At 35.9% G+C, this 23,457-nt stretch overlaps 1 protein-coding gene across 2 annotated transcripts in view; it reads left to right on the top strand.

Moving 5' to 3' along the window:
- Positions 1-23,457, top strand: part of LOC129745579 (beta-glucuronidase) — a 92,374-nt gene that overhangs the window by 3,622 nt on the left and 65,295 nt on the right. Inside the window, exon 1 of one of the 2 annotated variants that reach the window (XM_055738731.1) lies at positions 5,200-5,692. The exons of the other annotated variant lie outside the window; for it this stretch is intronic. Coding sequence (XP_055594706.1) covers positions 5,653-5,692 — 40 coding nt within the window. The 5' untranslated portion in view covers positions 5,200-5,652. Of the gene's footprint in view, positions 1-5,199; positions 5,693-23,457 lie in introns of those variants that run through there. 2 annotated transcript variants of the gene reach the window in all.

Below are 23,457 nucleotides of genomic sequence, written 5' to 3'. Positions count from 1 at the left end.
CTTCCGGTGTAAATAAGACGGAATTGCCGATAAAAGCGCAGATATTTAAAGCTGCTGCTGTTGATTGTTTTGATTTGGCCTTCCGGTGGAAATAAGACGCAATTGCCGTTAAAAGCGCAGATATTTAAGGCTGCTGCTGCTTATTGTTTTGATTTGGCCTTCCGGTGGAAATAAGACGGAATTGCCGATAAAAGCGCAGATATTTAAGGCTGCTGCTGCTGATTGTTTTGATTTGGCCTTCCGGTGGAAATAAGACGGAATTGCCGATAAAAGCGCAGATATTTAAGGCTGCTGCTGTTGATTGTTTTGATTTGACCTTCCGGTGGAAATAAAGCCGCCGACAGTGGCCTAGAGGATAGCGTTTCAGTTTTCTAAGCCAGAGGTCATGAGATCGAGTCTCGGTCACGGCATACATAGTACTCTTTCTGGGTGCTGGTGGTGTTAGCATTTGTAAGATGCTAGCCATTATATCCTTGAAAGATGTACGCTTTAGTCTTAAGTAGAATTTAGATCTCTTCAAAAAAAACATGAAGTTTCACTGAGATCTTATATGTGTGTGTTCGTTTTTTAAGACGGAATGGCCGTTAGAAGCGCAGATATTTAAGGCTGCTGCTGCTGATTGTTTTGATTTAGCCTTCCGGTGAAAATAAGACGTAATTGCCGTTAGAAGCGCAGATATTTAAGGCTGCTGCTGCTGATTGTTTGGATGTGGCCTTCCGGTGGAAATAAGACGGAATTGCCGATAAAAGCGTATATATTTAAGGCTGCTGCTGTTGATTGTTTTGATTTGACCTTCCGGTGGAAATAAGACGGAATGGCCGTTAGAAGCGCAGATATTTAAGGCTGTTGCTGCTGATTGTTTGGATGTGGCCTTCCGGTGGAAATAAGACGGAATTGCCGATAAAAGCGCAGATATTTAAGGCTGCTGCTGTTGATTGTTTTGATTTGACCTTCCGGTGGAAATAAGACGGAATGGCCGTTAGATGCTCAGATATTTAAGGCTGCTGCTGCTGATTGTTTGGATTTGGCCTTCCGGTAGAAATAAGACGGAATTGCCGATAAAAGCGCAGATATTTAAGGCTGCTGCTGCTGATTGTTTTGATTTGGCCTTCCGGTGGAAATAAAACGGAATTGCCGTTAGAAGCGCAGATATTTAAGGCTGCTGCTGCTGATTGTTTGGATTTGGCCTTCCGGTGGAAATAAGACGAAATTGCCGATAAAAGCGCAGATATTTAAGGCTGCTGCTGCTGATTGTTTTGATTTGGCCTTCCTGTGGAAATAAGACGGAATTGCCGATAGAAGCGCAGATATTTAAGGCAGCTGCTGCTGATTGTTTGGATGTGGCCTTCCGGTAGAAATAAGACGGAATTGCCGATAAAAGCGCAGATATTTAGGGCTGCTGCTGCTGATTGTTTGGATTTGGCCTTCCGGTGGAAATAAGACGGAATGGCCGTTAGAAATGCAGATATTTAAGGCTGTGCAGATATTGCCTTCCGGTGGAGGATATTTGGTAAATGAAATTTTGCTCTAAAGAAAAAAAAAAACAAATGTTGACATGTGAAAAGTTTTAATTGAGAATAGAGGTGAAAAGGAATGTAGGGATGAGATGAAGAATATAAATCAAATTTAATTAGGAATAAAATAAAATAATAGTTGTAGTCGGCAACACTGTAGATGAATAAAATAAAATAAATTTCTATGACAACATTTGCTATTTTGGCAGCACTTGACAAACAAACAAAACAAAGTGAGTCATTGATCTATTCTTTCGAGCGACAGACGTGTTAAAGTGAATCTCTGAATTGAGATTCGTAAAATTACGACACTTGTCAAGAAGTAGGTTTTGACAGAACATTTCAGAACAACGTAACATTTCAAAAGGGCGAAACTGCCAAATGTTAACAAATCGTGTTAACGGTTATTCTAAGGTTGCCTGATTGCCCGGTTTTATCCGGGTTTGCCCGGATATTTAATTCAAATTTTGGGAACAGTCCAGCCCGGCCCGGTTGCCCGTATTCATCGAAAAATGCCCGGATTTATTCACTTTAATTTTCAATTTCGCGAAACTTGCAGGCGTAACGGCTTTTGATGGAAGCCACTCACGGGAAAGAGAATTAGCTGCACATTTACTACAATTCAAAGGCAGATAATTGACATCGCACCGATGTCAGGCGAAGGGGTTGAACTGGTCCTGCAAGAACTTGGCATCGTCGTGGCCGGCGATAGGATAAAATAATTTCAGGTCATCTGCGTAAGCTAGTTTTGGTCCATCGAGGAGCAACAGCACGTCGTTGAAATGAATCAAGAATAGTATTGGTCCTAGATGGCTCCCTTGAGGCATTCCAGATGTGGCAAAAAACTGGCTGAAGAAGGATTTTGCCGTTCGAACAAAGAGTTTCCAACTTACCAGGTAGCCGCGAAACCATTCCAGTAGAGACCAACAAAAACCAATGTGAGCGAGTTTGGCAATAGCTATTTCATGGTACAGGTCGGAGTAGATGGCGTCTGTTTGGAATCCTGAAGCAAAACTGTCTTGCACTTTAGACGTAAATGCCAGCAAGTTTGTGGTCGTAGAGCGCTTAGGCGTTTTATTCTTCAGCGTTTTCATTTGCCGCAACTCTTTCGTGGCCCAAGGGGCTTGTAGATTTGAGACTGCAGAGCGTTTCGGCACATGGCGATCGATAATGTAGTTGATAATGTTAGAGAACTTAACAGCAGCAGCGTTTGGATCCAAAGAATCCAGTTCAGATTCCCAGTTGATGGTGTCCAGTCGTGGAAGAAGGATGCCGGTTTTTTCGGTGACGGCGACAATTCCGGAAATATCGAGCCAAAGCAGCAAAGTGGTGAGGGACTCAGGAGTTTCCTCGAATGTTTGCAAAAGTAACCCGTCATTAAGGAAACAGAGATCGAGCGTACGATCATTTTAATTACCGATGTTGTTGATTTGCCTGAGAGTCGCCTTGCTTAGAGCGTCGAGGATGATGTTGGAGAGCAACGTAAACGAGGATCTTTTCGAGTCAGCAAACAAGAAGCTGCCTTGGGAGGAACACCACTTTAATCCAGGCATATTGATGTCTCCGATGATAATGAAGTCGACATCAGGCATAGTGATTGAGCATACTTCAGAAAGGCTCCGAGAAAAGGATTCAATAAAAGTCGCATTTTTAGCACGATCGAGGGGAAGATACACAGCACCAATGTAAAGCTTTCGTTCGCCTAGGTCGATACGTGTCCAGAACATTTCCAAGTCAATCCATGTCACATCATCGATGGGCACGACTGATAGGCAAGACTTAAAGGCGATAAAAACACCACCTCCAGTAGATTTCATGCTGTTGTGGGAGCCTCGATCACAACGGAGCACTACTGTGCAGTCCGAGCGGAAAACCTGGCTGGTAAGAGTTCTGTCCTTAAGCCAAGATTCGGCGAAAACAACGATGTCGTAACAGGAACTTGAGGTGGCAAGCATTCTTCACCACAGGCATTGATGCCGCCGACGTTCTGGTAGTAGATGTTGATATAATCACGTTTACAGCTATGCCTACTGGGTCGTTGTACACTGGAACGGGAAGATCACGAATAGGGAAGCCAATAGAAGATGGTAATTGCCTGGTGAAATAGGCTGGAGAACCCCTACACCACATACGAACTCAGTCGCGCTTAGTCGAAGGGCACAGGGGTCTCCGTTAGGCTCAAAGCGTTGCGTCCCGGTGATAAGGGCCCAGTAGAAGTCATGATGTTTTCAGGGTGCGAAGAAGAACAAACTGAAGTACTAACGAGCGCAGCTTGGAGATTACAATCGAGTGATGTTCTGTTGGGCAGAAATTTATCACACAAAAATAATGTTCTAAATGAAGGAGAGTACTAGCCTGAGCATGCAGGCTGGAGAACCTCATCGCCATGATCGAACTCTTGCCGGGATGACCGAGGGGCTCCGTAGTGCCAAGTTCTTTGCGTCTCGTCGAAGAAGCCCTCGTCGGTAAAGCAGTACCTCTCAGATGTGGTTGAAATTTGATGAATCTATTAAAAGGCAGGAAAAAATCAAAAAATTAAAAATTCAATCATTCGACAAATCACTGCAATAGATACAGGAACAAGGGGAGGAACAAAGCGTTGGGTTCCCTGCCAAACGGTTCATGTGGATTTTTAGATACATAATTTAAATCATTCTCGCCTTCACTCAATGTTCAAAAAAATGTATAAAAGGTCAGATCTCACCAAATAATTATAATTAGTCGTCTAAGGGACACATCCCAACAAACATTGTTTGCTGAAAAATATTGTGGTTAAGTTTTTAATCAGCAATCTGGCTGAAAGAAGGCCACCAAAATTCACTAAGAAGCGTGTTTTCAGCCCTTAATCATCTTGATTTGGGAAAATTATCCAGCGTCAATGTCACTTCCAAAGGCTAACCAAAAATACATGTTTAGGTTTAGATACGTCTTATCGCCCTTCAACAGGATCTCTTTGTATTTCCTCGAACTTTGTCGTATAGCTTCCGAGCACGTTTTTGATCGACATATACCTACTATTTTAGCATCCGCTTTAGCATATTGACTGGTACGCTTGTTTGTCGAATCCTCCGAACATATTGCCGATTTCCGTAAACTCTTTTGTTGAAGTTATTATCTGTCAGTGCAAGGCTGTCATTAGGTTCGAAATCTGGACACCGTCAGCTCTGCTGTACATTATAAATTACATTTTTAGACTTCTTTGCATTCATCATCATTCGAGCGGAAGTCAAGCCAATTACGCACTCTTCATCTTTTTTATCTTCGAATTTTCTATTGGACCAATCTGGAAATAACACCTTTGCATTCCATTTTAATTCTTCCAAGAAGTGACAGTCCTAAACCAAAGTTCCTGACAATTGCTTTCGCAGGTGCCTCTTTTCGACAAATTCTATCAGAATTTTTGGGTGCTTCACACATTCGGTGTCAATCTGCACCAATACACCATTGTTTTTTATCATCTTTGGGTCTGAAACCATGCAGAGCACCTAGACCGTTTATCTTCTTTTCGCAAAAAAAAAAAAAACGATCCTACCGGCCCAAACTCAACAGGCGTCGCCAAAGTTTATACAACAATCCCATCAAGCTGGGTAGGCCTGCTGCTGATTCAATCCAATCCGACCGACGACGACGACGCGTCGTGGTGATGAGCCCGCGTACTTTTATTTACAAATAAACCGACCGGGCTGCCGCTTTGTATTCTCAGTTGAACTGGCAGGTCGAGCGGATGTAACGCGCGGCAATCCCCGGGTGTAGAGTTCTGATTTCGGAACTATCGCCGGCAGAGGTTAGGTTAGGTTCGGAGCTTCCCCTCCACAGTCGGGTAGTGATATAAACATTGGTGCCAGTGATAACAAAACAAGGAACCTCCTCAGGTGTCCGTCCGGTTATAAAAGTCTGAGGCCCTTGCCGGGAATCAATCATATGTCAATAAGCTGCTGTGTCGTTAGTTCTGTGATTTACCACCACTCTTTGGTGCGATCAACAACGCGTATCGTAGCCCCCTGCAGTGGGTCAAGTGATTCTGCACTTGACAGATAGTTGATTTGATTAACGCTTAGTGCTTTGACCGGTAGATGGATTAAAGTCCGGTTATTTTTCCTGTGTGTATGATCTAATACTGCCATTACAAATCAGCAAGATGATCATCATGTCCCGAAGGAGAGGCTCATCGCCAATGGGTAAATAAATTTTTTCTTACTCCTAAACATTTATTTGTTTTTAACTGGTGGAATTCCCGGAATCGAAACCCCGAATTCGTTTGGTGCTAATTTGTTGGATAGGCAAATTCGTGGGTCGAACTTTGGATTGATGGATGAAACATCTTTGTTCTACTTGACTTATTTCCGAATGTGTGTAGTGTTCACTCAACTTCTTTCCAAACTGTTGAACCTTTCCCAGAAGTTTGAAGAACATTGACATTTATTCAATCAATACCCAATCAGGAATCAGGAATAACAACATAATTTCATCAAATATGAAAGTATCTTTAATTTATGCATATCGAAATGATTTGCAGTTTTGTTCTCGTCAATTAAAATTTCTATAGAATTATACCTTCATTTTTTCGGCCTTTGATGTCATCATAACAAGACTGAATTATACAGAATAGTTTGATATGGAACAGATGACCTGTTTATAGAAACTAATTTTTGATATAAGATTTTTTATAACATTTCTGGGACATATCTGGTGAAATAACATGAATTGAAAAAACTATAAAAGTGTCATAATTGGTATGGTTCTCATTGTTTTGCCACTTTACTTCGGCTTTTCAAATAAAATATTTGATTTTTAACCCTCATCCGCATTAGATTTCATTACCCTAATCAGCACTAGGAGTGTCAATTTGATTCTCCATGCTAAAATCGTCATAACTCTTTTTATATCTAACCGATTAGAATGAAGCTTATATCACTTAAAACCTTGTGATGTCAGTAAAATATGTTTAGAACGTTATATATAGCTAAAGCTTCTAGTTTTTTCGTTATTCAGCATGAAAGAAAAAAAAATCCGCAAAAACATGCCTAAGGAAATTTTATTCTAATTCTGACATTTTTTATTATATTTTATATTTTATATTTTATTTTTATTATTTAAAGACCCTTTGTTTTACATTTTGTTGTTTTTAGATTTTTGATGCAACAAAAATTGAATTCACTGGAATTTTTCGAAGTTGACTACATTGCGCGATTTTTTCATAAGTTGAAATTTCATCTGTTTTTGTGGTCCACCGTCAGGTTGTATCCGAATTTTCAGTGCTTTTACTATCAGGTATCAGGTATCAGAAATGGGGTAGGCTTGATAGCGGCACGTTATCCAAACAAACGGGAAAATTGTGCCTAGCCTTTTTTTTTACAGATTTCATCATATACCTGAGAAACCTGAAAACCATAAAAGGATTAGAAAAAAAATAAATATTTAGGGCATAAAGCCGATCCACGTAGGAATTTTGTAGCATTGAAGCTTATAACCACGTTTTGTGAAAAATGACAGATTGTTATTTTAGTTTAAATTCTTAGAATGAGATACACTTATATCAGGATAGCCGGGAGTACATAAAAGCTTTCTAGCAATCGAAAAACAGGCATATATGAGCTAAAAGAATCATACATTATTCATTCACAACTACAAAATTCAGGAGATTTGAGTTTACAATGATCAGAAAATGTTCTAACCAGGATGCTACAATGAGGGCAAATAAACGATTTTATAATGGCAAAGTTGGCATTTAGTCTGTCCACATAGGGATTTTTAAGCAATGAAACTTTTTCAATCAAAATATTGGAAATTAGGACTTTTTTTAACTTCCTTTGTAAATTCTGACATACATTTAAAAAAAATGAAGTCGGGCAAAAGAGGGACATGCACACACTAAGTGGAAGGTAAATATAGGTACAATAGTACCTCTGAATCATAGCTTAACCATACAGGAGATTCAGAACACAAAGTCTTGATTTTATATATTTTTATTTAACTGACTACAATGAGCTTCTGTGACGCCAAATTTGAAACAAGCGATATTAACACTGCACGAAGCTGTAGTAGTGGATTCCAGAACCAGGATTGACGTATGATACGAAATATCAGAGTACGATATTAAAGGAGCTTTGACTCTTCTTCACACTATAACCATTCTAAAGCTAAGGGAACATGTGTCAATACGAGAGAAGTGACATATATTAGGTGAAACAGATATGACTGTCGACATGCGATACAAGTTTTGATCAAAAACTTGATTTAATAGGGAATATTGAGGCCTTTTGGCAACCTAGAAGAATTTTTTTTTTAAATTTTTTTTCCACGGAATCGATATTTGTACAGCTTCAATGATTGAATAACCATGACGCAATTTTAAAAATTAAATATTTTTATATGAACGGACATTTACCTCCACAAAATTCTGGTTCATATATTACACGTCCAAAACATTTTTACTTTATGCATATGAAATCTGAAGTTAATGCCTACATCATGAAGCGAAGAAATATTTTTTTAAAATTTTTTAATGAAATAATCACAAAAACTTCAAAAAAGTGGTCTGAAAAACCTACTTTTCATTAGATTGCTAGTAAAAACTGTTTGAGCGGTGGTAGAGCTTTTTTAAAAATATTATTACAAATTTTATTCTAATTCTGACATTTTTTTATTATATTTTATATTTTATTTTTATTATTTAAAGACCCTTTGTTTTACATTTTGTTGTTTTTAGATTTTTGATGCAACAAAAATTGAATTCACTGGAATTTTTCGAAGTTGACTACATTGCGCGATTTTTTCATAAGTTGAAATTTCATCTGTTTTTGTGGTCCACCGTCACGTTGTATCCGAATTTTCAGTGCTTTTACTATGCTTGGAACAATCAATAGTATATTCATTGGAAAGCAAATTTAATCTACATTCTAGTGAGGTGCAACAATTCACGGTTTCACGGTTTCATGCTGAATAGCGAGAAAACTAGAAGCTTTAGCTTTATATAATGTTCTAAACATATTTTACTGACATTACAAGGTTTCTATTGATAAAAGATTTATATGAAGTTCATAATAATTCAAAAGACTTAAATAGATTTTATTTTTGGAGTGTCAAAATGACACTCGTAAGTCATAGGTCGGCAACCTGCGGCTCTTTTGATGTAAAGCTGCGGCTCTCTAGTTAATTGCGCAAATTTTATATACATTTTTGAATAAAATGTTTATAAAATTGTGCTAAAGCGATGATTGTGGCCTGGCATATGGATTTTCAAAGGTCCAGAAGAGAATTGGAAAAATTGCATCCAATCCAAAAAGATCAAATGGTAAAATAGCATTTTTTAATGCCTTATTTTACATTCTTTTGCTTTTGAATGTTTTTGAAGCAATAGCATAGAGATCAAGAATTAGTTTACCATTAATCGTAAATGCAAAGAAAAACTGTTGACTTAAAACATGTATATTTTTGAATCAATCGAACACAAATACAGGAAATCAAAGTTCTTAGACAGCCTCTGTTTTGTTATAAAACGACGCACGACATCTTTTTTACCCTCTATGAAAATTTATCAGTTGATATTTCCAAAATCTCTTCAAAATTAGTCAACCATTTCAAATATAAAATTTTCAAAAGTGAAAGTAAAATATCAAAGTTTTACTTTTCAAGTCTGATTCTTGCAAATCTGAATTCCAAATTTAAGATCGAAATTTGAATATAAAAAAAAACTGCGATTTAAAAAACTAATCAATACACCGAGAAAATATGAAATTCCCTGCATATTCTTTCACGTGAAGGACTCGGTAGGCGGTGCTCGTAGAAGTTAGACGAAGTTTTTTCTGACAGCAAAAATTTTCAAGTGGAAATTTATGGAAAATTATAGTTCTTCAAGTTAAGTTTAGACTCGGTTAAAGATTTTAAATAAAGCTATGCACAGCAAGGCTTTCCTCAAGCGACGGCCACATCAAAATAAGGGATCACAGTTTCTCAGGCTACTTCACCTACCGGCGAGCGGAGAAAGACGTACTTCTAGATTTTGAAGGAGTACGGAAACATCAAAACACGGATCAAAGCTAAGTATTTGTTTAACAAATCTTCTCATAAAAAAAAAGATTTATATTAAAATTTCCATGCTTAAGCTACATATAGAATTTCCAACTAGAACATTGTTTGTGTGTTGGGGAAGAGGTGTTTATTATTATTAAGTTCTATTAGTGAAGGGGTGTTGTTGATTCGATTTAGTGTGAAAAGTTCAGTAAGTTTACCATGTTTTTTTCTTCTACATACTCAGAGATACAATCGAAATAAATTAGTTTGGTATTCATAATCGCTCCGTGGCCGGCTACGACGGTTAATATTTTTTTTTTGTTCTTGAATCGTGTTTAGTGCTTAAAGTTTATCTAGCAGTGCATAATATGAGTTTTAATTAATGGAAGTTTCAGTTTTTTACGTTCAGAGCAGAGACAGAAAAATATTACGGTGACTCCAAAATTAGGGAAAGCTTCTGCTACACTAGGATAATTTCCTCATTAAGAGTCTTACGGTCAGAACTAAGAATACCTTTTCATTCTTGCAAATAAGATTAATCAAATAAATATTTATAATAGGTAGTCTGCTTTTTAGCTTTGTGCTCTTCGATTCTCAATAGTTGTCTCGGCATCAAAACTAAGGTTCAGTTCTCAATATTTCTGCAGTCAGGAAAATAATTTATCAAATACCTAGTTATCGCTATATTGTATTTATCGTTAAGAAATCGTTCAAAGTGTCATTACTATTTTTTTTCCTTAAAAGACTCGTGCAAATTCTTTGTTTTGGAGTGTAAAGAATAAATGTATTGACTTGTATTTAGGGTGGTCAGATATTTGCTTGCTACCCACATGAGCGAAATTATCGTAGGATAATATAAATTCAAGATTTTTTTTTTTATTACTGTTCCAAAGAATATTAGACATTGGCCATTCAATGCTTCACATTTTTCATTGTGAATCCTTGAAATTCAACATGATAGTTATTAATACGACACGGATATACGCGCGTTCAGGTTTTTTTTCAAATACACTTTTATTATACTTAAATTGAAGCATTTAGTTAGTTATTTTGTCTTTAGGAAAATAGGAGAATAGGATGCTTAAAATCAGATTACACTGGTCAAAAGTGTCTCCAGATCACATCCTTTTACCCACTCCCCACAATAAAATTATTTGCTATGATGCAGAGGTGACCTCGGTCCTAAAGCACGAATTATTTCTTTCATCCCTTTCTCTCTTTTCCAATCTATCTATTGACTACTAGGACGTGGCCGGCGCCGTTATTGATGATTAAAGAGAGAACATCAGTTTTGGGCATTGTGAATGAGCTGTCAGTCGCAGACACCATTCATTTGACCTTTGAACAAAATTGGTGGCCTCGGTCAATCACGGAGTAGCAACCATTGGCGATGTGGAATTCGTTCTACTGAGCCACGCCTGCGATCATGGGATTCGAAATGCATTTTATTCAATATCATTGTTATACCAATAAAGAGTATCTATAAAGTATACTGAGGAAGTTCAACGACATAAGTCAATATTATATTAATACTTGTTAATTAAATAAAGCATTTCGGGTTCAATGCTTAAAGGTGGATGTGAGTAGTCAATCAAGCTAAGCTAATTCCCTGCATATTCTTTCACGTGAAGATAATATGTTTCTTTATCAACAAAAATTCTTCGTTCAAAATAAATTCCAATACATAAATCCCGTGGATGTTATTTTTTCATGAATAGAAATCAGTTATTTTTTTCATGAAACAAACTTCCAAATAAAATCAAATTTTGCTTCATATTTGAGATCTTAAGCTGATAATTTGAAATAACGTTACCTTTAAATATTACAAGTTTGCTATAAAAGTTATAAATCTGAATTTATATATAAAAAAAATTGTTATTTTGGGTTTCGATAATTATTTGCATTTTTTTTTCATCCGACTTGTGAATCTGAATTTAAATATAAGTTTCGAATGAAGATCTGGTTTCGAGTTTTCATTCCTGGATCGCCATTTTAAAGCTTGGATATACCTAAATTGTACATAAGAATTAAGTTCAGGAATTTTTGCCCGAATATCGAGGAAAAAGGATCGGGTTTTCCACGATTATTCACAATTTATGCGAAATTCCAAATTTTCAACTTGTTATAGACACGCATTTTTTGAAATTATAAAAAAAAAAGAATTGAACTCCGCTGATGTGCCTTCGTAAAAATCACTTTTGTGTGTTTATTATATTATTCCTTGCCTTTTTATGGACAATACGTCGATTTTGGCTGGATTTGCCCGGATTTTAACCGGCTTTGGATTCAAAATTTAGAAACCCAATACCCACATTTGCTCGGACATTTTTTTAAATTTTCGATTAAGAGTTAATCATTGTTGATTCATTTTTTAAAATTTTTGTTTGAAATTTGAAAATACCCTTGAATCGATTTTGCCAGTTAAAATTTCCTGTTGTCAGGAGCATATTTTTTTTTTAACAGCTACATAAATTTAAGTTGAATTTTACCTCATACTTCTAGATTTAGCTTAATCGGGTGAATATCCTAGAAATTCTTGATAAATAAAAAAAAATTTACTTGACTTTGTTCTTTTAAAAGCTTTTCTTTGTCGAAGAAACTATAAATATTCTGCTTTTGGAAATATGTTCAAATCTTTCACATTAACATCATGCAAAGTATTCATTTAAGCTTTATATGCACTTAAAACTTTCTTGACTCGATATTTGCCAACGAATTAAATTTGATGTACAATCAAATCATGTTAGAAGAGTTGACGAGCCAGAAGAAAATACATGTACTTAATGGTTATCAGGAACAGATTAAAAGAAAATCCAATATTTGAAAAAAAAACTCTAATGAGTTTATAGTTATTTTCGTAAAACTAATGTTTATTGATCATTCATATATTTTGATTTTTTTTTATTAAAAACAATAACATCTTTAATATGGCTTTTTCAACCCCTGAAATTTTGAAAATTTTGGCTCTTCCGACTCAAAAGGTTGCCGACCACTGCTAAAAGTCGAAAAAGGGGTTTTTTTTGTCTAGGCTTCCGGGGATCGTCCATGAATAAAGTAAAGATGCATGAATAAAGTAAAGATGCAATATTACAGAAATTTCAAATTTATTTAGGGTCCCCGAAGAAATTTTTGTTTTTTGAAGCTTCTGAAAAAAGTTACAAGCATTCAAACTTGTAATAGTGTCAAAATAACACTCTAATACGGATGAGGGTTAAGTAAACCTCTTCTTAAAAAATCGTAAATAATTATCAAAACATGTTTAAAAGTACCATCTGTATTCCAAATACAATTTATTTACCATATTCCAAATAAACTGCAAATGGCCCATTAGATGTTCCAACTTTAATCTGAAGACAAAATTATAATCTGATAAAAGAAGACGCACAAGTCAATCTTTGCGTTAACCATTCTTTTCACGTTTTTTTTTAAATTCAGCACTAAAAAGCAATTCAATCAGTTGGAAATGTTGTGTACATCCAGTAAAAAAATTAAACAATACAAGTTTGCTGTTTCATAGTTGCTGGTGTTGGTAGTTATTGGAAATCTTCAACATTCAAGCTCGAATATGATTAACCATTTATGGTTAAAGAATATCCATTATGGACCTTTTTCCGCGGTATGCCATTTTATGACTTCTTCATGAGAACCCATAAAATGAGTTCTTCGGGAGGAGTTGAAATATGATTATCTTTTAAACATAAGAAACAAAGGCGGGGAAGTTGAAAAATGGTTATTGTTTAAACAAAATTTGAACTTTGGGGGACAAACTAAAAAATGGTAATTTTTGTTCCAGTTGCATCTAAGATTAAAAATTCAAATTTTTAAGCTTTCACAGATTTTTTATTTTTATTTTAGAGCAAGAGAATTTCATTCCCTGTTTGTTAGTGTTCATTTTCGAAATAAAACAAAATATTTTATGATTTTTTCACTGAAATGTTCAACACTCACACCATGCTTGGGTAAAAAAAATCGGAGTTTAAGGGGTTAAAATAATGTAGAATGTTGCAGATCCATTAGCACAATCATGAGTTCAAGGTTTGTTTGATAGAGTCGCTTTAAAAAAATCTCTTCCAAAGGCCGTTAAAAAAATTGTTTTAAAAATTTTGAGAACGTTTAAACGAGAAAAAATAGGAATGTAGGATAATAGGGTTTAGAACTTAAGTCATTGCACAAGTCAAAAGTGTCCCCTGATTATATCCTTTTCCCTTATGTCTACTATTTTTTTTTGCGAGGATGCAGAGGCGGCCTTGGTCCTAAAGCACGCAATTGTTCTTTTATCCTTTTCTCTATTTCCGACCTATTTATTGACTACTAGGACGGATAAAAAGGATAAAAAGAGAGCAGTTTTGGGCATTGTGAAAGTGCCGCAAATCCCAGGCACCATTTGAACAAAACTGATGGCCTCGGTCAATCACGGCAACCATTTGCGATGTGGCACGCCTTCGATCGTGGAATTCAAAATGGTAAGTTGTATGATTCTGAAATATATTTCCAGAAAAATAGACTCTTTTTAACTTCTATCTGGAAGCATTTCGGGCTGAACGATTAAGGTGGATGTGAGTAGTCAATCAAGCTAAGCTAAGCTAACCTAATATCAACAAAACAGATTACAAGTTCCAACCAATACTTCAAGTATTTGAATGTTAAATTTTGAAAAAAATATAAAAAAAATATTTCGGTTGTTTTAAGAAGCAAAATTGAATTTGAAATTTTGGAAAAAAAATCTGAAGACCTCCGGCGCAAACCTGTCATATAATTAAAAAAAGTTCCATGACTGACAATATAAACAGATAAGCAAGCGTAGTCAGAGAGTTTTCCAATATACTCCATATACCTACTAAAGTTTGGAAAAAAAAACAAAAACAATGTTTTATACCTAAAAACGACGTGTGTTAAACTTATTAAAATTTAAAAAAAGCACACGTTAGTGATGAGCAAAAACGAAACATTTTTGCCCCTTGCATTTTGAAATCCAAAAATTGTCAAAATTTTACACATACAATTACCCTGCAAACTAAAAAGCTACATATCTTAAAACTGACACTAGCTAGCCAAAAAATTGTTTCCCTTAACTATCTTTCGTAAAAGGTTTTTGATAATGAATAACCTCTATTCATATTTATTTCTGGCATTACTCAAAGTTTTTGATAAGAAGATTTTAATTCATAAAAAAAAAACTTACTTAAAGACAGCCCAACGATTTTAGTTATACTTTAAAAAATAGCCAACATTTCTTTGGTTTGAAATTCCTTAAAAATTTACATAAAACTCGTTTTAATCTCTTTTAAAAAGTTAATCCAAAAATTAAAACCAATAGAAAACAAACCTAATATCGCATTTTGGTGTCAAATAGTCAAAATTTAGCTTGAACTCTTGAAGTTGAATTTCGTAGACCGGTGTAAGCAAATTCGGCTGGTTCACTAAACAAAAAAAGTTATCCAAATTTAAAAAAATAACTGAATTGTAAAACTCAGTTTTTGGAGAAATAATAAATTTTGCATATTATTTGGTCAATTTTGATTAAGTGACCCACAATTTTCCTTTTTCGAATCCAAAAAAGATATGTTCAGGAACCATTCTCAGTTTCCGATCATAATACTTATTCATCTTACTTTAACTTTATAATTAGTAAATTATGAAACAAATAAAAAGCTGGCCCAAAATACAATCCCTTACTAAACATGCACGGTAAAAATTTGAAGTTACAAATTAAATGAAAAAAATGGCCCTAGATTGATTGTATTCATTGAGAGAATGATATGAAACTAAGTAGGTACAAGTGTTTCGAATACGTAGAAAACGAACGCGTGTACTTCGATCAAATTTTGCAAAGCTGCTGAGATACTTGCTTTGAAGAAACCCAGTAGGCTAGTACAGATAACGCTTTGCTTAAAAAATAATTGAAAGCTACAGTGAAGTAGCTTTCTGGAGAAAGTTGCATTTTAGTTTTCACCCATCTGTGTTTTTCTAGATACCTAACCGTAAATAATATCCGTTTGGGGAAACTTAACGTGTAGTTTGTTGTAGTCCCCGTGGCCGCAAATGTTGTCCGATTTTGATGCTATTAGATTATTTGTTCTAGTTTTTCTACATTTCAAAAGTAAGTTAATTTGTTTAAAAGGGTGTTAGGATCAAAAAGTGGTCAAACTAGATGAGGCGAGTAAATGGATTATTTGTTTATTAAAAAGAGTATCTTTCTGTTTGAAGTTAAATATTTTTAAAAGACGGAAAAAATACTTTACTAAGATTCCGGTCGAGCTAGTCCAAATTGGCGAGATTTCTTTGAACGCCTGCAATTTGATTTTGTACAGTAACGTTATCCACTTTCTTCGGCGCAAAACGCTAGTTTGCTTTGAACTGCGTCTCGTTGCTTACAGTTTTTTGGGTTTTCTTACGGTTTTGCTTAACTATAGTCCAATATTTTTCGATCGGGCCTATTTCTGGTGTGTTGGGAGGTTTCTTATCCTTGGGCACAACCTGAGTGTTGTTTAGCGGCACACCATTCCATGGCCTTTTTTCATAATGGCTGGAAGCCAAATCCGGTCAAAACAGCACAGACAAGTCATGTTTCTTCAGGAAAGGCAGCAAACGCGTTTGCTGTATAATTCTGTTGTCCCGGAAGCTGTCTGTAGTCTGCCTTGGCGTAGGTTTTGTCGTCCATTACCAGGCAATCAAAATTTGCCAACAATGTCGTATACAGCTTCCGAGATCTTGTTTTTGCCGTAAGGTTTTGCTTTTCATTGCGATTAGCAGTCACTAGCTGCTTATAAGACGATAGTCCGTATCGTTTTTAAGCTTTATGTACGGTTGTAGACGATATTCCCAACTTATGTATGTATGTTGGGGCTTTTAAAAGAAGGGGCATTTCTTCAAGTTTTAAGGTCGTATAATTTCAAAATCATTAATCCAGCATAGTGAACACCAGATAAAATAACTTAAACCTTAAATGAAAAAAGAATAAAGTTGCAACTACCCAAACTTGGAAAGCTCCCGGCTAACTTTAATCCCTTCAGTTGGGACCGACATCTCGAACGGAGAGATTGGAGTTTCGCTTGAAAGATCCCGGCTTCCTAGTTGTTGAAATTTGATTTTGCTATTTCTGCGTGCGTGTCATTTTCCGTACTTAATCGGAAAATAGTATTTATAATAAAGACATCCAATTTTGTCTAAGCTTCACTGTATCTCATTTCTCAGTGAATCGATTTTCTAAACAGAATTTTGGATTTTTTTCGGTTAATTTGATAATCATTTTTAACATACTTGATCTCTTAAAAATCTCAGCCCTTCAGTATATTGAATGACAATTAGGATGCTTTGAAAATGCGTTTCGGATCATATTAACCCCAACAGCTTTGGAGGGTTAAATGACTAAAAATAACTAAATTGCTAGTGTATTTGTATCCGTATGCAATTTTGCATACTTTTCAGCCCTATATTTTACTGACTGCATCGACAGATTTCGGTAGTTTGTACATAGAGAAAGTTTAACTTCCGCTTTGATTTTCTAACAGTTGTCGGGCAGTGTTGCGTATGGGTCAGAAACGTATCTTTTTCAAAATCAAACAATAAAATCTGTCTACGATCAGCTAATCCCTTTCGCTATGCTGCGATAGATATGCAAATTAGCTTAGGCACTGAATATAAAACATACACACTGCACCGACAAGCATATCAAAAAATGCTCGGCACTTACAAGCTATTGAATTCTGATTCGGATCTGTTGTTGCAGCCGGCAGAGTGCAATATTTAGTATCACGACGACCTGAACACAAAACAATGCCCGATGCACTGCGCTTCACTGAGACGGTTCTAGGCTGATGGCGATGGATAATCAGTTAATTAATGCGTGAAAATTAATGTGGTTAAGTGATTAACTTAGAGGGATAGAGACCTGTTTGGCTACACTAACTAGTGGCGAATGCCGGGTGTTTTTGGTTAACGGCATATGAGTTAAATAAACGATCACATTCACGTAACTTGAGCTACTCAGTCTTTAAAATAGAGCTTCAACAATTGTTGAGGTAGTTTTTTACGATCCATAATTCCTGAAGCAAGTAACAATATTTGTTGTCTGTAACATATGAACACTAAATAGCTTGAAGCGAAGTTCCGTAGAATTAAGTTCTTTCTGATAATGAACTAGAACAAATGTAGTGAGCACTAAATACTTATGAAGGTATGTATATCTCTAGAACAAAGTAATTGCTGGTGTCCAGTCTTCGGTTGGATCAAATCAATAAAATCAAATTCTATATCTATAGCTTATCAAATAGGAGTATGTTATGGCTTTTGGAAATGGAACATTTCTGTCATTTTAAAGTCGTAAATTTCAAACACTCATAAAACTAACCTAAATTAAACTCAAACCTGAATAAAAAAATAAAGATGCAACTACCCAAACTTGGAAAGCTCCCGGCTAATTTTAATCCATTCAAATTCTTTCATTTGTTTCTCATCACACAACGTACGATTCTACGTTCGTCTTGCTCTGCTTATCGATGATAAGACGGCCGTTTTGTAATGCTTATCTTCGATCCAGTAGTACTTAGTTCAAGTGATCCTTCTCTGTAAGGAGGTTTATCAACACTACAGATTGCACTAATCTCTTTCGTTATGTAATCATGTTGTGTCCCAAAAACAGACCTGAAACTAAATTAAATGCAATGTGGGTTCGAATTTTGACGCCATTCGAATGTCGACTGCATATTGTACGTCAATTTTTTAACAACAGCGGCAGATCAAGGATCCATAAAGTGGATTGATACATTTCACCAAATTTTACAAAAAGAAACTTAAACCGGAAAAAACGCTGAAATTGGAATGGGATTGGATTTGAAGAAAAATTCTCAATTCACAATCTCATTTGAACTAATGACCAATATATATGTATTAGACTAGCTCAAATCAGCCGACTTTTGAAAATCATACGCACTGAAGGCTAACTTTGATCCTACATACTTAGAAAAATCCACGAAACATTACACGCAACTGCATGGGTAGAAAAGGATCGGCTTTTCACATGTAATGATACAGCTTTTTTTTCATGTAAAATTTCGATCGTATTCAATCGGTTTGTTTATGGTAAATTTACATTTTCTACCTCATACCATCACTCCTATTGCATTAGGATGATCGAAATAAAATGAATCAACACATAATGAAAATAAAAATTACACTTGAAATTTATTCTTCAGTAGAAGATTTTTATTCAAACTTCGCATTTGTATAGTGTTGTGTGAAGTCCTCCAAGTAATGGGCTGCAAATTATAAAAAGCGAGCTACATTTTTGTCGCTTTACTGCCGCTCTCGCAGCGAAGGGTAATTCTGAAAAGAAGAACAATCGTAAATACTCTTGAGCATTGAGCACACGATCCTATTTTTAAACTCAAAATTAAGTACGACCGAAGCTCAAAACATAGTTTGATTCTGTGAACTTAAAGTTAAGTACATGTACTTGTGCACTTTTCCTCCTCGCTTTGGCTCAAAACGGAGTTCGAACTGCGAAATGGATCCCTTTTTTCCTTCGGTGAACGAGCAAAGCTGAGTTCGACCTCGTGATCTAAAAATTGAACTCTCTTTGTTGGACTGAAAACACTTAGCGAGTTCACGTCGAATTAGAACATCGACCAACGGACACTTCGCAAAATTTTGTCGTTCGGGAACAATTACCGGAAAACTATGAAAGACTGTGAAACTTCAAAATGGAATGTCCGCCGTTGTCAGCGTTAAATTCTGTCCGTCATTGTCATCATATGGTGAGCGGCTTGGACATCCGGAAGTTTCTTTTGTAGTTTTGACTGAGAGTGTAAAAAATTATCACCGCTCTGTAATTGCAATGCAATGTACCGGAACAGCAACATCCGGGTACAAAAATATTAACAATCCTTTAATTCCCTGAAAATTAACAACCCTCGAATAAAAAGGATAAATTTGAATCGGGCTACCGAACTTAGTATTGACTAGTATGCCTACCAGAACTTAGTTTTGCGATTGCCCAGTCGTACTCAAAGTTGAGGGCTGCTACTGAAGGAACGTGCACTTCCACGACATGCTTGGAGGTGTTGCAAGCAATTGCATTTAATTTTTCTTGTAAAGGCAAAGATGCTTTACTCTTTTTCATGTTTTTTTCTTGCGATGATGTAGATATGTAAAATCACGTATGAAGTAAGATGGCCAGTCAATTGTAAGTTGATATTAAAAATTTAGATTGAAAGTTCAATGTTAAAACGTATAATATAATTTTAGTGTCCACTGAGGATGAGCGAATGCCAAAGTAGCTCGAAACGTATGGACAACTGGTAAATCTGTTTTATTATCATATAAACTCACCGAAAAACGTTGATAATTTCGAAGAACAAACATTCGTAATTTCGTTTTTTTTCTGTGCAGGCCTAACACAATGACCCATGGAAAATTTGGGCCAGCTTGGCGACAGGAAGGGGTAGCGCAACAAACCTGAAATTTGTTTGAAGTTTTGAAACATTTTGATTTATTTTTTTAATGATCATCAAGGAATTTTCAATTTAAATAAGTAAAAATCACTTGACAAGGGTTAAAAAAATGTTCGAAAATTGCGTTGTAATAATTTAAGCTTTAAATTTTTCCTATAAATACCACGACATTGTCAAAATTTCACTATTTAATTTTGTGATTTTCTAAAGCATTGAATTTTTCCATTCAACGGTTCCCAGCTAGATTTTTTAAACGTTCTTATCCTTATTTTCCCAAAGAATATTCAATGTAATAAATATGTTTTCCAAAACATCACAGAACTCATTCAATATGATTGAATAACTCTGCATCAGACTGTTGAAAGTTAAGATGTGTCAAATAGTGGTATTCGGGCAACGGCCAATGCAATGCGGTTACTCTGGGAAGACAATGTCAGTTACTAGCAGTGATTGAAATCCTCAACCATTTTCTCATCAGAGGCATTCAAAATACACACTTTGAGGCCTCGTATAGTAATACGGGAGACGATACATATACATTCATTCAAACCTCCCCCCATGAGGAGGATCTGCTCCGAGAGACACTATCCGTTCGCTGCTCAGAACGAACTCTCTCAACGTTCGGTCGCTACATGATGCATGAAATAGACGAGGCACACATACTCATTTACGTTATTGAATTTGATGGACTCAAGCCGATAGCTGCGTTGAGGAGAACATCTTCAACCTTACCGCAAAGGTTGAGGCAACAACGACAACAACCGAACTTATTGCATTGCATAGGCCCGCAACGTATGGAGCAAGGAGAGGGTGGGAAAAGAAACGAAAAAACTAGCTGCCTGCGTGCGGTTGCTGTGCAATAATAGCAATAGCAGAAAAACCTCGGGTATTCGATCCAGGCACAAACGAGGAGACTCGGGTCCGCTCTGCCTTTTGAATTCGGTTCCGTCAAGAATGTAACAGGAGATGAGTGAGAGCCATTCGTTTGGTTTTTTGGATTCGCTGCCTCGAATGTATATTGCTTCTTGAAGGCGGGTGATGTGAGAGCGTATGCATCATCGGTTTTGTCGTTTTCGCTGCCTCAAAGCAACCTTTGCTTCCGAGTAAAGCGTTGAGCGAGAGATGGTTGATCAATTCATGCTCAGCAAAATTCAATCACTGGTTACTAGTAAGATTATAATGCCGGTCCGGCATATAATCTTATACCGATAATTTCACCTTCAAGGAAGTTCATTATTGGAGTAGAGTCTGATTTGAGGGTGAACTACCCAAAAATTAAGAAAAAACATACAGATGAGGTTTCGTAAGCAGAAGAGTGTTAAAATCTTCATTTTCATTTTTTTCTGGGTCCCGTGAATTCCCGGGAAAAGGTTTGTCAGAGTTCCCGAATCCCGGGAGCGCTGAAATAGACCTCTATACAGTACACTTTTCAGCGCATTTTCGGCACATTGTCAGCATGTTAGGAGTCAGGAGTGTCAATATGAGACTATCGGAAGTTAGGCGGCTTGTAGCTGTGTTCGGGTTCTTCCAATTAGAAAATCTTCTTCGGCGACCCTCAATCACTGATGAACTGATGTACAAGCTAAGCCTTGAATAGTGTGTAAAGTCCCAACGACTGTTTTTAATCAATTTATGTTTTTTGGTTGAGCCACCAGATGTCTCCAAGGACACCAGAGAGAACTGTCAAGAAGTAAATTAAATGTAAACAAAACAAAATAACAAATTTTTAGTCAATTATGAAAAGGTCGTATCTATTTAACGAGTTTCGAGCAAATTGATTTTGAAGATTTATTACACATTTATGATTTGCGTTATCAAAGTTTTACGCTTAAAGCTGTTTTCCGAATTGCTTCAAACTAGCATGAAGCACTTAATATAAACAGATATGATGCGTGAAAATGCCCGCTCAGAGTAGCTTAGAATCTGCATTTCTTCGTTGGATTGTTAATTTTAAGCTCAACTTAATTAAATAACTGATTCGTCTGGCTTGTTCAAAGTTGTTAGTTAGTCCTATTTAGTAAAAAGAATCAAGGTAAAATTTGTTTACGACGTTAGTTTATAAATTTTTGAGATCATATACAGTTGCGCGCTTCCAAGAATCAGGTACTTCGAAAGTTGGTTCGGCTTGTTTGAATGATAGCATTTGAAATTTAGAATACGTATCTGGAATTTAATAATTACAGCTTGTATATTTGTCATTTCGTCAGCCTCTCTAGTAACAACATTATAATGATGCTATTTTTCTAAGCTGAAATTGATTCGTAGTTCATCTAATTATGTAGAGCAATTCATGTATTCAAATTTATTTATTAATGAGTTCAAATACCATTGCGCCCTTTCGAAAAATTCTTACTTTCAAAAGAGCTATCTAGAAACAGTGCCATCTATTGCGCCGTTCAAAAGTTACAAATCAAGCAATAGATGGCACTGTTTTTCGTCACTTTTTAACGGCTTCTTTAAAAGAGAGCACTGGAAATTTTACACACGTTTCTGAAGATTTTTTGTTCGAGCTTGTACATCAGTTATCAGTGCCTCAATGAATTCTTGAAATCTTTAATTTCTCCTCATTACCCAGAAACCCCAGGAAAACAACTTCCTAATCAGACCTTGAGTGGCAATTTGACACTTCTCGCCAACCCCCTGGCAACTTGACAGTTCGGTCGAGTTTCGTGTGTCTGTTTCAAAATCGCAGATGTCGCATGTGTGCCGCTTGCTTACATACTTTCCGAGTCATGCATATGGAAAGGGCACACTATTAAATGTAGTGCGAATCAGGCAAATTCATAACTTTCGAAGGAATAAAAAAAGTTTTAACCAAAATTGTTAATCTTGTTCAATATTCTACCGATTTATATATTGTGTAGGAACAGTTTTTCTATAACATGGCAAAAGTTCTGCTATAATGTGATTGTTTTGTTATTTTAAAATGTTCATATGCATCGCAACTTATGGCAATCTCTTAATGATTGATAGGGTTATGTTGTATTTTACATTTACTGTGCTTGAGTGTCTTCAACAGTTTCGGTGGAAGGTAAACTTGTCCCAAAAAACTACTGGATATCAGTAATTTATTTAAAGCAGTCCAGAAATTTTATACCTTATGTAGGACACACAAATTAACGCTCTACTCGTTTTCTTAGACTAAACTTTTGAAAACAGATTCACTTAATTCACATAAAACATAACAGAAAGTTCCAAATTCAAAACTTTTTTTTAGTTATTGAACCAGTAATAAAAAACATATTTCAATATGGGTCCTTCCGACATGTTGAGTAGCTCGATTTTCGATTTGACAGAACCAGAGAACCAGAAAAAACTGGCATACGCGATTTGTATGGGAAACGTCAAGTTGCCAGGGGGTTGCTTCTCGCTTAAAACCAATATATCTCTCTTATTTCTTAACCGATTTTTACAAAATTTATAGTTTTGAAAACCTCGAAATGTGTGTTTCTCAGACATTATTCAGCTATTCTTCAGAA

Source organism: Uranotaenia lowii, chromosome 2, assembly GCF_029784155.1.
Source record: "Uranotaenia lowii strain MFRU-FL chromosome 2, ASM2978415v1, whole genome shotgun sequence".
NCBI lineage: Eukaryota > Metazoa > Arthropoda > Insecta > Diptera > Culicidae > Uranotaenia > Uranotaenia lowii.
This window is presented reverse-complemented; position numbering and strand designations above follow the sequence as displayed.